Below are 14,518 nucleotides of genomic sequence, written 5' to 3'. Positions count from 1 at the left end.
GGATAGATTAGTGATGAGAGTTGCTTCAAACGATTCTTCAACTGATGACTCCAACAGCATTGCTTATGTGTCTAGCGACTCCTTTCACTGTTGCTGACATGAACCCAAATCAACACAAACCCTCAAATTCTCAAACTTAACCCCCACCCCCATTTTTTCTGCCACATAGGCAGATTCAGCATTGTTATTAAAAAAATTTGGCATGGTTAATTTAAGGGTTGGCAAGGGCCGTTCTGTTATCACAGGGACAGAATGTATCTACCCCAACTGTCTGTGGTAGTGATAGTTGTGAAAGTGAGTGAAAGTTTCCTATAAATTGTGAAGCGTATAACTGAGGTAGGACTTGGGTACCAGCCCAGTAATCACTTAGTGGGATGTGGGAAACTGCCTAAAAACCACATCCAGGTTGGCTGGCACACCAATCCTTGTTGTTAATCCAACAGGCACACCAGAAGTGGTGCTTCAACATGCACAAGAATCCAGGAGTGTTTTGAATTCTAAAACCTCTGCAGCCTGGCTTCAGGGAAAATCTTATTACCCTTTTGAGTAAACCACCAGTTCTCTGTGAAACCTAATGGTAATGTATTTCACTTCAGATTAGAAAAATGCACATAATATAGAAATAAATAACAGTTTAAAATTTCTTCTGTGAATGTAAATCTATTACTTTACTTCATGCAATGTTACTGGTAAGTAAATCACGAAACATTGTTTAATATTATGTACAAGTAGTTAATTTTATATATAGCTGCAGTGTTAAGATATATCATATCACCAACAATTCAGTGGCAAACTTTTAACTTCTCAATTTTAATACTGCTAATTTTTAAATGTGATCTACGAATACTACACTTACTCAATTGGTATAGGTCCAACCACCCATTCTAGCTCTGCATGGTTCTCTCCTTTGTAAACTCGAACAACTTGGCTAATCCAATCTGAGAAGACTTGATGAACTTCATCAACAAGTGGACCTTAAGGAACACATACAACAATGACAAATAGATCCGTGCACATTTATATCTTTTTTGGAGTGTTACAATTTTACATATACAATTTGAATGATTAATATTAGATCACAAATGCAATCAGATTTATTTAAAACAAAAAAGAAAGGATTATTTTTTGAATACTGTATTTCTGGATCAGGCAAAGACAAAATGAATATGAAGTCAAACAATGGAAAATATAGCATGGAATAATAACAAAATTATGAAAAGGATAGTTGCTACTCGCCATTTAGTGAAGATGTCAACTCACAGATAGGCGCAACAAAAATACTGTCTAACAAAGCTTAATCTGGAGACTGTGGTCATGTATGAGTGAGTTGCATTTGTGTGTGTGTGTGTGTGTGTGTGTGTGTGTGTGTGTGTGTGTGTGTGTGTGTGTGTGTGTGTGTTTTCTGATGAAGGCCTGTTTGGCCGAAAGCTTTGTTTGACAGTCTTTTTGTTGTGTCTATCTGTGACTCGGCATCTCCACCATATGAGTAGCAACTATCATATCCATAAAATATTAAACATGAAGTCAATCAATTTAGGTATGTGTTACAATAAAGGACTTCCTAACAAATGGGAAAAAATGAAAGAGATGACTAGTTAAGACATAATTCACTCAGAACTGATTTGACTTAAAAAACACAGAACAGCCAGTGCATCATGGTTACAGTGGAGTACTAATTAACTGTGCTGTAGAGGCACTACACAAAATGTGCTATTTCAGTGCAAGTAGTAAACTACAAGGAAATTAAAATGAAGGTGTTTGCAACTACACAGTCGTGAGTAGAGGAAAAGCATGACATGTACTGCGGAAATCTACATCTATACTCGATAATCCACTTTACAGTGTGTAGTGGAGCTCACTTCAGTACCACCATCTTTCCCCCCATTTCCTGTTCCATTCGCAAATAGAAAGTGGGAAGACTGACTGTTAGTGAGGCTCTGTACAAGCTCTGACCTCCACATCATGGCCATTCGACAAGATATATGTGGGAAGAAATAATATGTTGTCCATAACATCTTGGAGTGCACATACTCAAATTTTCAACAGTAAACATCTCCTTGACACATAATGGCTTTCTTGTATTGTGTACCACTGGGGTTTGTTAAGGATCTCCATAACGCTCATGCAATTAGTTGTAATTCTGATTTAGGACAGTTTCAGTTGATATTCCTTAGTATTTTATGATAGTTACTGTTTCCAGTAATTCATCACCAATAGTGTTTTCAATGAGCAGAGGACCTGTTCACCTACTTATGTGTAATGTGTTCCATTAATTTACATTCAGGGTCACCTGAAAGACACTGCACCAATCAACAATCCCCTGCAGGTCCCCTTGCATTTCACTACAGTCTTCTGCAACCTCATAGAGCCTCCAACACTGTCCTCTACATTGTTAATGCAAAATGTAAACAATGATGGCCTTGTAACACTCTCTTGGGGTATTTCTGAAATTACCTTCACATCTACCAAAAAATTTTGTTGCATCATGAATGAAGAGTTTTCTCTGCAAGGGGTTTCAAAATCAAATCACAAATCTGGTAATGTACTAGGCCAGCAGGTGTTTGGCTCACTAAACAACAGAAGTTTTTTTTTTTTTTTTTTTAATTGTGTTTAGGGCGCTCAACTACTAAGGTCATTAGTGCCCAGTCACAAACGTTAGTACACTAATAGTGTAGAAAAACGCAAGGGAGCAACACCAGAAAGTACTTAAAAAGATGCAGATAAACAAAATAAAAGAGTTACATCTCTTTGGACAAGTCCGTCAATGTAATAAAATTAAGGACATGAGCAGCTGCTCGAGCATCATCAGCTAAAAGTTCCTGTAAGGTAGACGACAGACACAGGACAACACGAGAGTGAATAAAATGGGGACAGGACAATAAAACATGGCACACCATCAATGGATGACCACAGGGGCACTGCGGGGCGGGGTTACCAGACAACAGGTAGCAGTGGCTAAATCGGCACTGCCCAATCCGCAACCTGGCCACAATGACCTCCTCTCGCTGGGAAGGGCGGGAGGAGGTCATCCAAGCCATTGGGATCGGTTTGATGGCCCTAAGCTTATTTTCATGGAGAGAGGACCAAGCCTCATGCCACAATGATGAAACGCGCCGACAAAGAACCCCACTAACATCAGTTGATGGGACACAAAAGGAAGCTGTCCGAGGCAGGAGGACAGCAGCCTTGGCCGCAGCATCAGCAGCTTCATTCCCAGGCACACCAACGTGGCCAGGAATCCACCAAAAAAAAAGACACAAGTGCCAGTATCAGCTAGCTACTGAAGGGACCGTTGAATTCGTTGCACGAGAGGGTGGTCCGAATATGGGTCACGGAGACTCTGAATGGCGCTCAAAGCATCAGAGCAGATAGCATAGGGAGAATGATGATGGTGGCGGATATACTGAACAGCCTGATAGAGAGCAAAAAGCTCAGCTGTAAAGCTTGAACACTGGTCAAGGAGCCGGTATTGAAAGGTATCATCCCCAACGACGAAGGCACATCCGACGCCAGCAGTAGTCTTGGAGCCATCTGTGTAAATAAAGACATTATTAGCAAGCCTCGAACGAAGTTCGACAAGCCTCGAGTGGTATATCGAATCCGTGGTCCTCTCTTTTGGGAGTGAGCCGAGTTCAAGGTGAACGCGAACCAGAGCCTGGAGCCAAGGTGGCGTCAGGCTCTCACCCACTTGTAAAGTCGTAGGCAGGCAACGAAAGTGAACTCCAGGAGGTAACAGGGCAGATACATACAGCACGTATTGGTGGTCAAGAGAGTCGTCAAAGAAGGAGAAATATGACGGGTGGTCAGGCATTGACATCAGTCGGCAGGCGTACCGACAAAGCAACATATCGCACTGGTAGTTTAGCGGTAATGCGGCAGCTTCGGCATACAGACTCTCAACAGGGCTGGTGTAGAATGCTCCAGTCGCCAGATGTAACCCCCGATGGTGAATAGAGTTTAGACAGTGTAAGATGGATGGCTGGGCAGAAGAGTAGACAAAGCTCCCATAATCCAGCTTTGATCGGACAATAGACCGATATAAGCGAAGCAGGACCATTCAATCTGCTCCCCATGACGTACCGCTGAGAACACGGAGGACATTTACGGAACAGGTACAACGAGCAGCCAAGTACGACACATGTGGAGACCAGCAAAGTTCCCTGTCAAATGTAAGACCTAAAAATTTTGTTGTCTCCACGAATGGGAGAGCAACAGGACCGAGATGTAAGTATGGTGGAAGAAACTGTTTGTAATGCCAGAAGTTCATACAGACCGTTTTCTCACCAGAGAAACGAAACCGTTAACGACACTCCAGGAATATAATTGTTCTAGACAACGCTGAAGACAGTGCTCCAGGAGACATGTTCTCTGAGCGATGCAGTAGATCGTAAAGTTGTCCACAAAAAGGGAGCCTGAAACAACAGCTGGAAGGCATTCCATTATTGGATTGATAGCTGTGGCAAAAAGGGCCACGCTCAAAATGGAGCCCTGGGGCACCCCATTCTCCTAGCGAAAGGCATCTGACAAAACAGAACCCACACGTACCCTGAAAATACGACCCATTTAATAAATAGAGGGAGGCGACCGCGAAGGCCCCAAGTGTGCATGGTGCGGAGAATGCCCGCCCTCCAACAGATCTCGTAAGCCTTCTCCAAATCGAAGAACACAACCACCGTCTGGTGCTTACACAAAAAGTTGTTCATAATGAAGGTCGACAAGGTAACTAGGAGGTCAACAGCAGAGCGGCGCCTACAAAAGCTACATTGGACATTGGTAAGGAGTCGTCGAGATTCAAGGAGCCAAACCAATCGAGAATTTACCATGCACTCCATCACCTTGCAGACGCAACTGGTAAGGGAGATGGGGCGATAACTGGAAGGAAGGTGTTTGTCCTTTCCTGGTTTGGGTATGGGAAAAACAATTGTTTCATGCCAGTGTGTGGGAACATGACCTTCAGTCCAGATACGATTATAGGCATGAAGAAGAAAGCTTTTACCTGCAGGAGAAAGTTTCTTCATCATCTGAATATGGATACCATCGGGCTCCGGAGCAGAGGATCAGGACCGGACGAGTGCACTTTTGAGTTCCCGCACGATGAAGGTGGCACTGTAACTTTCACGATTCAAAGACTGGAAAGAAGGTGGCCGTGCCTCCTCTGCTTGTTTACGGGGGAGGAAGGCAGGGTGGTAATGGGCAGAGCTCGAGACCTATGCGAAAAAGTGGCCGAAGGCATTTGAGACATCCTCAGGATCCACAAGGACTTCATTCGCTACAGTCAGGCCAGAAATTGGGGAGTGGACCTTGGTGCCAGATAGCCGGCGCAGGGCACCCCAGACAATCTCCACTGCCATCCTTAGCCTGACGTTCCTCCCATAGTGTGGCCAGGAAGGGAACGATTGGGGTCGTACTTTTGTGCTTTGAATTGAGCTCGTGATCGCTTAGGGACCGCTGGTGTTTCACCACCTGCAAGAAATGATGGACTAGCTCATCGCGTGTCATCCGCCCTGATGCCACTCACTCTGACCAGGGGCTCTCCCCAGGGTGCCACCCAGCTGCAGCGAAGGCCACATGGCAGGATGGCCATTGCTGGGCGTCCCAATGCCCCAAGGGGATAGGCATCTATCCCTTGGCATACGTGGGGAGTTAATGATGCAGGCATCAGCAGAGCGATCCATGTGTGGTCATGCTGGATATCAGGTGCAAAGAAGTCCATGGTCATCGTCAATGCAGGAATCAACAATGCGTAGTGCATGTTGGAAAACGCACCCAAGAAGGTGTCCTTGCCCAAGAGATGGAGAATGGGCAGGACTGCAATGCGACGATGAGAAAGTGGGCTAAAAATCTCAATGCACGATGGACACAATGCACCTTGTAAGGCACCCTTCCCCAATTGGCTTGCTCTTCGGGAAAATTTTGAAGAATGTAGGTCAAACCCTACAGCGGACCATCACATAATGGCTGAAACATCTGAAACTCCTTTTAGTCACCTTGTACGACAGGCAGGAATACCTCGGGCCTATTCAAACCCCCGGACCCACAGAGGGGTACGATGAAGTGCTCGATACAGTATCATCGTAGTTTGAACAATTATGTGACATCTGACTCACATGGTGCTCGTGCATGGGATACACAAGAAACTATAAATCAACCAGTATAAAAGTCTATTGGTCTGCTTAAAATCTGACAGCTTTGTAAAACACAGCAGGAAATAGCACCAAATTTTATCATCTTACAAACTCTTCTTGTATCTGAACAGGTTTGCAATAAAGTTCTCATACATGAATGGATACCATACACAAACATTATGCTGTTTGCTGCCAATAAAACTCTTCTGGGCTGTTGACCATATTGTCAATATATAAAATTGTCCAAAATTTTGGTCACTACTGCAAATGGCCTTCCTCAGTTCTTTGTGCTGAGCTGACAGGTGAATGAGAGACTTTAGATCTTATATAGCAGCAGAGGAAGCTGTTTATGCAATTTGATTGGGTACTTGAAGATGGGAGGACAGAGGATTAGGCATTCTTTATTGGTCTTTATATTGTTCCTTGTCATTGGTGGATAAAGATGTGCTTGATCGGTGTTTACATTACATCTTACCATTGGTGGAAACAGATGAATTGGAAACAGGCGGCAGCTGTAACATAGCGCTGTTTGCTGGTTGCCAGATGTGGGCTGCAGCGTGGCTGTGCTCTGTCTACATACAACCACCATGGTCTCCCACATGCCTGAATGAGTTGCTTTGCACATTCTGTCCTCCCACAGTGTTGTCGCTGCTGGCAGCCTATACGTGTCCTCTCTATTCATGTAGGTGGGTTGCTCGACTATTTCTATCGCCTCTCTAATCTTTCTCCTCAAAGTAGATGGCTGTTCCGCCAGTATGCGGGCTTCACGGAATACCAGGATGAGTACGACAAAGGAATAATATTGCATGAAGCCCATGTTCAGGTGAAACAGCTACTTACATTGAGGAGGAATGTTAGAGAGTGATAGAAATAGCCAAGTGACCCGCCAACATGAATAGAGAGGATGGGTATAGGTTTCTGGTGTCGTGGCTGCTAGCAGAGCATCTAACACAGGCGCATGGGAGACAGCAGTGGTCACATGTACATAGAGTGCAGGCACGCCGAAGCCCACACCTGGTAACAAGTAAATGGCACTACCTCCCTTTTTTAATTCACGTTTTCACCAATGGCAAGCAATAATATAAACACCAGTCAAACCCTTTTTTATCCACCAATGACAAGGAATAATATAAAGACCAATAAAGAACACCTAACATTCCTCCTCCTATCCTCAAGTACCCTATCAAATTACATAAACAGTTTCCTCTGCTATTATATAAGATAAAAAGTCTCTCTCATTCAGCAGTCAACTCAGCACAGCCCTGAGGAAGGCCACTTGCGATGGTGGCCAAAATGTCGGACAATTTTATATACTGACAATCTGATCAACCGCCCAGAAGAATTTTATTGACAGTGACAATGGCTGCAGAAGCCTACACTCACGTTATGCTACTTTTTACTGAGGGTAGCATTCAACTGCAAAAATGTTCTTCAAAAAAACATTGCTTGTTTCTGAAACCAGATCAATATTTTATCTGATTATGGGAGACTGTAATGATTTACTAATGAGAAATTCAGTCACTGTTCATGTATTAGAATACTGGGTAAAAACATTACCAGCTTTTAATCAATTTTAGAACACGATTCAGATGAAACAAGGAGGAAAATTTATCAAGAATGAAATGTCTAAAAAACGAAATAAACTGATTGCAACTGTTGTCAGGAGAATAAATTATGGTGGTAAGACCTGTGGTCAGCTATAGTATGAACAGAAATCAGTGGATGGCAGGATGAGCACAAGTATGCTAATTGGACTGAATCGTAATGGCGATCTTTTATTTATGTATTAGTTGCTGTTGGTACATATGATTTGCACCCTAGAATATATTGTAGTCCGTGTTTCACAGCTACTCAAGCTTAGCACTACAGAAGAGTTGGAGGGGGAACAGTGATACCAGCTTGGGTGCGAAGTGAGAACTATGAAAGCAGGGAGGCAACTAGTGAGCAGACCACAAATTACATCATTTTGCCAACTATGGAAATGCATACTGCATACCTGGCTTTTCAAGAACATGTACCATGTTTAAACTACAGTTTGCCTGAATCCATTTGTACTCTAAATTGAACTGACCTTAAAATTGGACAAATACTCAACAAGAGTATTCATTTCTGCAGTTGATGGTAAAAGTCTAGATGGGGACCAATGCCATACACATGTATTTCGCACTGTAATGTTCTCGACGCTCAGCGTGACATATGACAGGAATAAAAGGGGGTATGTCAACTGCTGGTTCTATTCAGCCAATGCGAGCGGTGGGCAGGTGATATGTGTATAAGCAAGAGACATTGTAACATTTCACATCAGAATAGAAGTGAAACGCAATATCTATTTGGATAAAAACAAATGTGTTCTCAGGTCCCATATAATCACAACCTCAGAAATCACAACATATGCGAAAGAAACACAATGAAAATTCAAATTTCACAGCTGTGCAGTGAGTATGATGATTAAAAATAGTGATACCACAGATGACATGCGTCAGCAAGTGAAAAATGTGGAAAAGGAAATTATTGTAAAGCATTTCTTTTCATTAATTTTATTTCTCCTTGTATTATCAAATTGTAGACGATCAATAAATGGCATAAATTTAGAATAGGTATAATGTTATCTTTTTAGGCAGATACTTTACGTCAATATAACAGTTTGTAATTTTGACTAGTCAGAACACATTGAAAATAAGTTTTTCACAAGAGGTCTCTTGGGGGGAGGGGGGGCAGGGGGGGGGGGGGGGGGGGGGAGTGGTAAGGGGGGTTGTCTTATAATCAATGTCATCTTGTACTTGGATAAAATACAGTAGCTTCTTCTTATTCATATTCATCTCATTTTGGCCATCTGAGGACCATATAAATTCATGTCTGCTTTGTTTCTTCTGATGTTTCTCCTTGTCCAATATTCTTCCACTCTCATACTTTGCAACTTCCTTCACTCTTCTTCCTACGATGATTTTGTTCTGGGTCTAGTCCTGTTTTTGAAACCTGTGAAAGCCTAGTTTTCTATTTAAAGTTCACCTTGTTGTATATCTCTGGTTCCTGTATTCCAATTTCCTCCAGATCTCTCTGTACCTCTTGGATCTTAAGTACTTTTGTTTTCTCGTTCACCAGAAACTGTACGAAATGCACTAACCTCCCCTGGTTCATTCTAAGGATGTGTCCAAAAACAAGCTCCTCCTTTTCCTGATGATGTCTGAGAGTCTACCTGGTACACAGTTCTCGGTTTGCTCTTCTTCTAAATTCACCATCTTCTGTCCTTTTAGGTCCGAATATTGTCCTGAGAATCTTTTGTTTCACCACCTCTAGTCTCATAAGTACTCCTGCTCTTACTAGGTCAAGAGTTTCTGCTGCATATAAAGCTTCAGGGCAGATCACTGGCTGGTAATGTCTCAGTTTCTCATTAATTACAATATTATTCTTATTGTAGATGTTCATAGTTTGTATGCTAAATTCATTTTGTGTGTGTGTGTGTGTGTGTGTGTGTGTGTGTGTGTGTGTCTGTTCTCACTGCTTCCTTTCCTGTCAGGCCAGTTTATATCCTATCAATTCTCCCAGGAATTTAAATCTCTCCACATTCTGAATTTATACTGCCATCCATCTAGGAGCTGCCTTGATTTTTGTTATGAACTGCATCTTCTTGACAGAGATCTTAGGCTTGCTTTAGTTGCTTGTCCCTGTAGTTCTGTCATTTGGCTAACCATCTCTTCTAATGATTCCAACAATATCACAATATCATCTGTGAATGCTAGACCATCTACTTGTATTCTTTTTTTCTTGCACACCAGTCATATTTCACCCATTCCATTCCTTTCTAATTGCCACTCCCTGATCACCTTATCAAGAACACAGTTAAATGGCAAAGGGGACAGTCCATTTCTCTGTTTCACACCTGTTTTGATATTTATGGCCACAGAAAGCTTTCCTCTGACCTACGACTTGTTATTTCACTTAAAGCCTGTTTAATCAGTGCACTGGATTTTCTATCCAAACTCATCTACTCTAAAATTTGGAACAGTGCTCATCTATCTACTGAATCTTAAGATTTCTTGAAGGATGTAAATGTCAGCACAAACTTTTTGCTTCCTCTGTTTTTGATACATGATTACCAGTTTCAGATTCAAAATTTGCTCGGCACATGATATCCATTTTCTGAAGACTCGTTGGTTCTTAACAGTTTAAGCTTCTATTTTCTTCTTGTGAATACTGTTATTTGCCCAGATATGACTTCCTTATAAGGTTACACTCTAAACAAATTCTTCAGAGACTCCCTGACACTAATTTTTTATCAATGTAAAGCTATTGCTCTTTTTCCACAAAAGCTTTTCCTTCTATTGCCAGTCTACATTTTATATCTTTCCTTTTATTGTCATTAGTTCCTTTGCTCCCTAAATAGCAAAACCCACCTGCTATTCATGTCTCTGCTCTGGCTGGGCATCCTGATCTAGGTTTTCCTGACTGATTTCAGACAATCTATCTTGTCCACTCTTCATTAAACACATATGTATATTCAAACATGTATCTACATGACTTTTGTTTTCCCATTATTTAGTTGACAAATCATTGTATAGTGCTACTTTGACAGATAAATTGCTAATACAGACACATGCAAGTCTCTCTTATAGTATCATCTGCCTTACACTCTATTGCCCCTAGTTTTAATTTTATTAATGTTCACCTTACAACCTATTTTCTACACAATATCCATTCCTTGCAGCTCATTTGCGAAGTCCTCAACTACCCTTGACTCACTATGTTCTCAACAAACCTTCAAATTTTGATATCTTCACCATGAACTTTTACTCTCTTTCCAAGTTTCTTTTCAAGTTTCCTTCATGGCTTGCTCAGTGTGCAGATTGATTAACATGGGAGATAGCTACAATCCTGTCTCATTCACTTATCAACTTCTTCAAGCTACCGACTCCTTTCACACCCTTTGATTCTTAGAACTGCAGTTGGGCTTCTGTAGAAGTTGTGAATAGGCTTTTGCCCCCTGATTTTTATTTGTGATGATTCCAGAACCCGAAAGATGTATTCTAGTCAAGCGTCAATAGCTTTTTCTAGCTTTCAAAGGTGAACATTTTAGGTTAGGCCTGAATGTCGAATTTATTCATATCAACTGAAAATACAACTTACTTTAACCAGATATATTTATTATTCTTCCCACAATGAGTCTCTGTGGATTACAGCTTACTTGCCTCATGTATTTATGTCAATTACTTAGTCATGGGCAATTTGCTGTGTATGAATTTTAGATAACTTTTAGCACTGTCTTCTAGTAAGCAAAGGCTGATTTTCAATTCATATTTACATCACAAATGCTTTCTATAAACTGAGCTAAGCAATGATGCTGTATTGATAGTACTGCTATTGCTTTCTGTTACACATCTCTCTTCATCACAGAAATATTCCCTTCCATCATATACTTGGATCACAGTAAAAAGAGAATTGTTCAAAACAAAATATTCCCTAGTTACTGTAACTCCATCTTGTTCCATTATGATAACTTCATCTTGATCATGGCAGATATGGCTACGACTCCTATATCAACTCCCCAAGTAATCATGACAGCTGCAGAGATGGCAATAATATCGATGTCCAGCATTCAATTTTAATTACTTGGTATGTACTATAATAATAATAACAAAGTCATCATATTTTATAAAAATAAAAAGGGATAATTGTTGCACCATAACTTTTGTGTCCTTTTACAATGGAGAAAAAAAAAATTCATTATGATCTGCATCACATAATATGTGAAAAAATAATATGTAAAATACTACATACAGTATGTTAAATCTGCTCCATCATCAGGCCAGCACTTATAACAATTTATTTTCATAGATTTATTTAAATAAAATGACTGTATACCTAAGACCAGAAATTTTTTAAATGTTACGCATGAACTTCAATGGGTGAATCATACTGTACTAATGCCATGTAAGACAACATTGTGTTTCTTGAAGGCAGGCTGCCTGCTTATGCTGTTATCACTGGCCCATTGTATGTTTGTACATATAAATTTGATGATATACTGTGTGTGTGTGTGTGTGTGTGTGTGTGTGTGTGTGCGCGCGCGCGCGCGCGCGCGCGCGCGCATGCATGTAGGACATAACTACTTTCATTATAAATGAATGCTTCTTTACCTTTGATAATTTTCTGTTTTACAGATGAACTTACAAGCACTGCTTCAGAGCCATTAGGTCTAAAAATATATGCACCTGACGATCTGTTCTCAAATACTTCATTATTTCCAAGGAACCCTTTGTAGTAGTAGAAATCCTGCTTAGCTTTTATCTCATGTCCTTGGCTCACAATACTTTTTATTTTCCCAGTAACATCATCAAACTTCAGACTAAATTTCTACAAAAGAACACTTGTATTAATTAATTATAAAGTTAATGTTTAAATGGAAAATCAGTAAATTAATTAGACAAGTCTATATTTTTGTAAGATATGGCGGAAATTAATTTCAAGTGTAAAAAAGGAGCAAGAATTTAGAGTCTACAGTTGATAAACAGTGTTTTTAATATAGAGCTTACCTTATGACCTATTTCATGTGCTTCATCAAGTTTTTCACTTGTATGTTCTTTCTGTTGCTCTTTATTCAGTTTGGTAACATAATAGGCTCGGAACCCTAATGGCGGTAAGTCTGTGGCTTTGAATATCAGGTCACTTTTAGCGTCACTCATTCTACCAGGTGCGGTCAGGACAGGCTCAGGTATCGGGACCAGCTGAGTAATTTGTTCCTTCCCTTTTTGAACAAACATAAAAATGAGATGAACATATGTTCATTATTCTTTGGCATAATAACATACAGAATATCAATTCCCTACAACAATTTGCTGCACAAATATGCATACCATTTGGGTCTTTTACGCTGTATGAAGTTGAAGTCACTGGAAGTCTCACATAGTGAGATGTGGGATAGCTCAATGGATTGTATACAAAAACAACAAAAGAATTATTCACTTCTGATACCTGGCACTCACTCACATTGAGCTTCAAACATGGCTTGATTGGTATTTCTGAAAGTTCATCTTTCACCACTGACGACTTTGGTATAATTTTCCTGTAAACAGATTTTATTAATTATCAATCACAATCCATAACTATGGAAACCAATGTGAAAAAAAGGGTAGTGGAAAGATCACTAATAATCTCAAAATAACAACTGTTCAGCAATTACTTTGAACATATGCTATCAGATTATAAACTTTTAATGTCAGCTAACAGCTTTATTTCAATGCACCTATTGCATAGTTGCCATTAACATATGTATATGAAAGATGTAACTGCTGTTTTACATCTTTAGAGTGCAAAAATACTGCCTTCTGCCCTTTCTTTTTCCACAATTATCAGATATATTCTTCACCATTTACATTTTTTATACTAATTGTGACCTCAACAATCTACATGGCATTCTCCATCTGTTATCTTCCATAATAACTTTTGTTCAGTACAGCTCACCTAAGTTTTGATGCTAGTCGACCTCATTTAGTGAAAAATGTTCTCTTTGTCTGTGATAGTCCACTTCTTATTATCCTACATGATTTGTATGTAACATGTGATTTTGCTTCTGCAGTAGCAAAATCCCTTCACTTCGTATACTGCCTGGATTACAAATTTTTACGTTTAAATTTGTCACTTATCTCATTTCTGCTACTACTCATTGTTCTTACCTCCATTGGTTTCCTCTAAATCCAAATTCTTTGCTCATTAGCCTCTGCATTCCGTTCAACAGGTCAAGAAAATTTTCCTCACTTTCATTAAGCATAGTGTTGTCACTGCTAGTCTTATTGTTGATACCTTTTCACCTGAAGTTCCAGTTTCATTCCAGAATCTCTTTTTTATTTCTGTCATTGCATCTTCAATGTACAGGTTTAAATGTAGGGGAGAGTGATAGCACCTCTCTCTCAATATTTTTTTTTTTTTTTTTTTTTTTTTTTACCTGAATTTTTCTCTCTTGTGATCACATCTGTAGCTGAATGGTTAGTGTTGCTTGATGTAGGGAGGTTCGGAAGAGGATCAACTCAGCCTCATGAGTCCTAAAGAGGAGCTGTTCGAATGAAGAAACAGTGGCATTGTCAAGATTCATCTACTGGCAATAATAGCTGGAGGGATTGGTGATATCATAGATGGCTTCTCGTACTGCCTTTTAGGCAGCAGCCAGCCAGTCAGAGCAGGCCTAAGACCTAATCCATGAGTGCTATTTACGTTTACTCTTCTCTCTTGGTCTTCGATTCTACTTGCTCCCTCCTACTTCTTTTACATATTGTACTCATATATTATCTGTCTTTCCTGGCAGCTTATTTTTGTGTTTCTGAGATTTTTAAACATTTGCACCATTTTGCATTGCTGGATTTTTTTTTTAATTGGCGAATCCTATGAAAAGGTTTTTATTT

General features: G+C 40.2%; 1 protein-coding gene across 2 annotated transcripts in view; it reads right to left on the bottom strand.

Annotated features, from left to right (window-relative positions):
- Positions 1-14,518, bottom strand: part of LOC126461477 (lysosomal alpha-mannosidase-like) — a 148,453-nt gene that overhangs the window by 20,073 nt on the left and 113,862 nt on the right. For both annotated transcript variants that reach the window (XM_050096000.1, XM_050095999.1), the window contains exons 10-13: positions 12,977-13,185; positions 12,656-12,867; positions 12,260-12,476; positions 857-974 (exon numbers count right to left, since the gene is read on the bottom strand). In XM_050096000.1, coding sequence (XP_049951957.1) covers positions 857-974; positions 12,260-12,476; positions 12,656-12,867; positions 12,977-13,185 — 756 coding nt within the window. The remainder of the gene's footprint in view (positions 1-856; positions 975-12,259; positions 12,477-12,655; positions 12,868-12,976; positions 13,186-14,518) is intronic.

This window comes from Schistocerca serialis, chromosome 1, assembly GCF_023864345.2.
Source record: "Schistocerca serialis cubense isolate TAMUIC-IGC-003099 chromosome 1, iqSchSeri2.2, whole genome shotgun sequence".
Taxonomy (NCBI): domain Eukaryota; kingdom Metazoa; phylum Arthropoda; class Insecta; order Orthoptera; family Acrididae; genus Schistocerca; species Schistocerca serialis.
The sequence above is the reverse complement of the archived record's forward strand: the minus strand, read 5'-3'. Positions and strand labels throughout refer to the sequence as shown.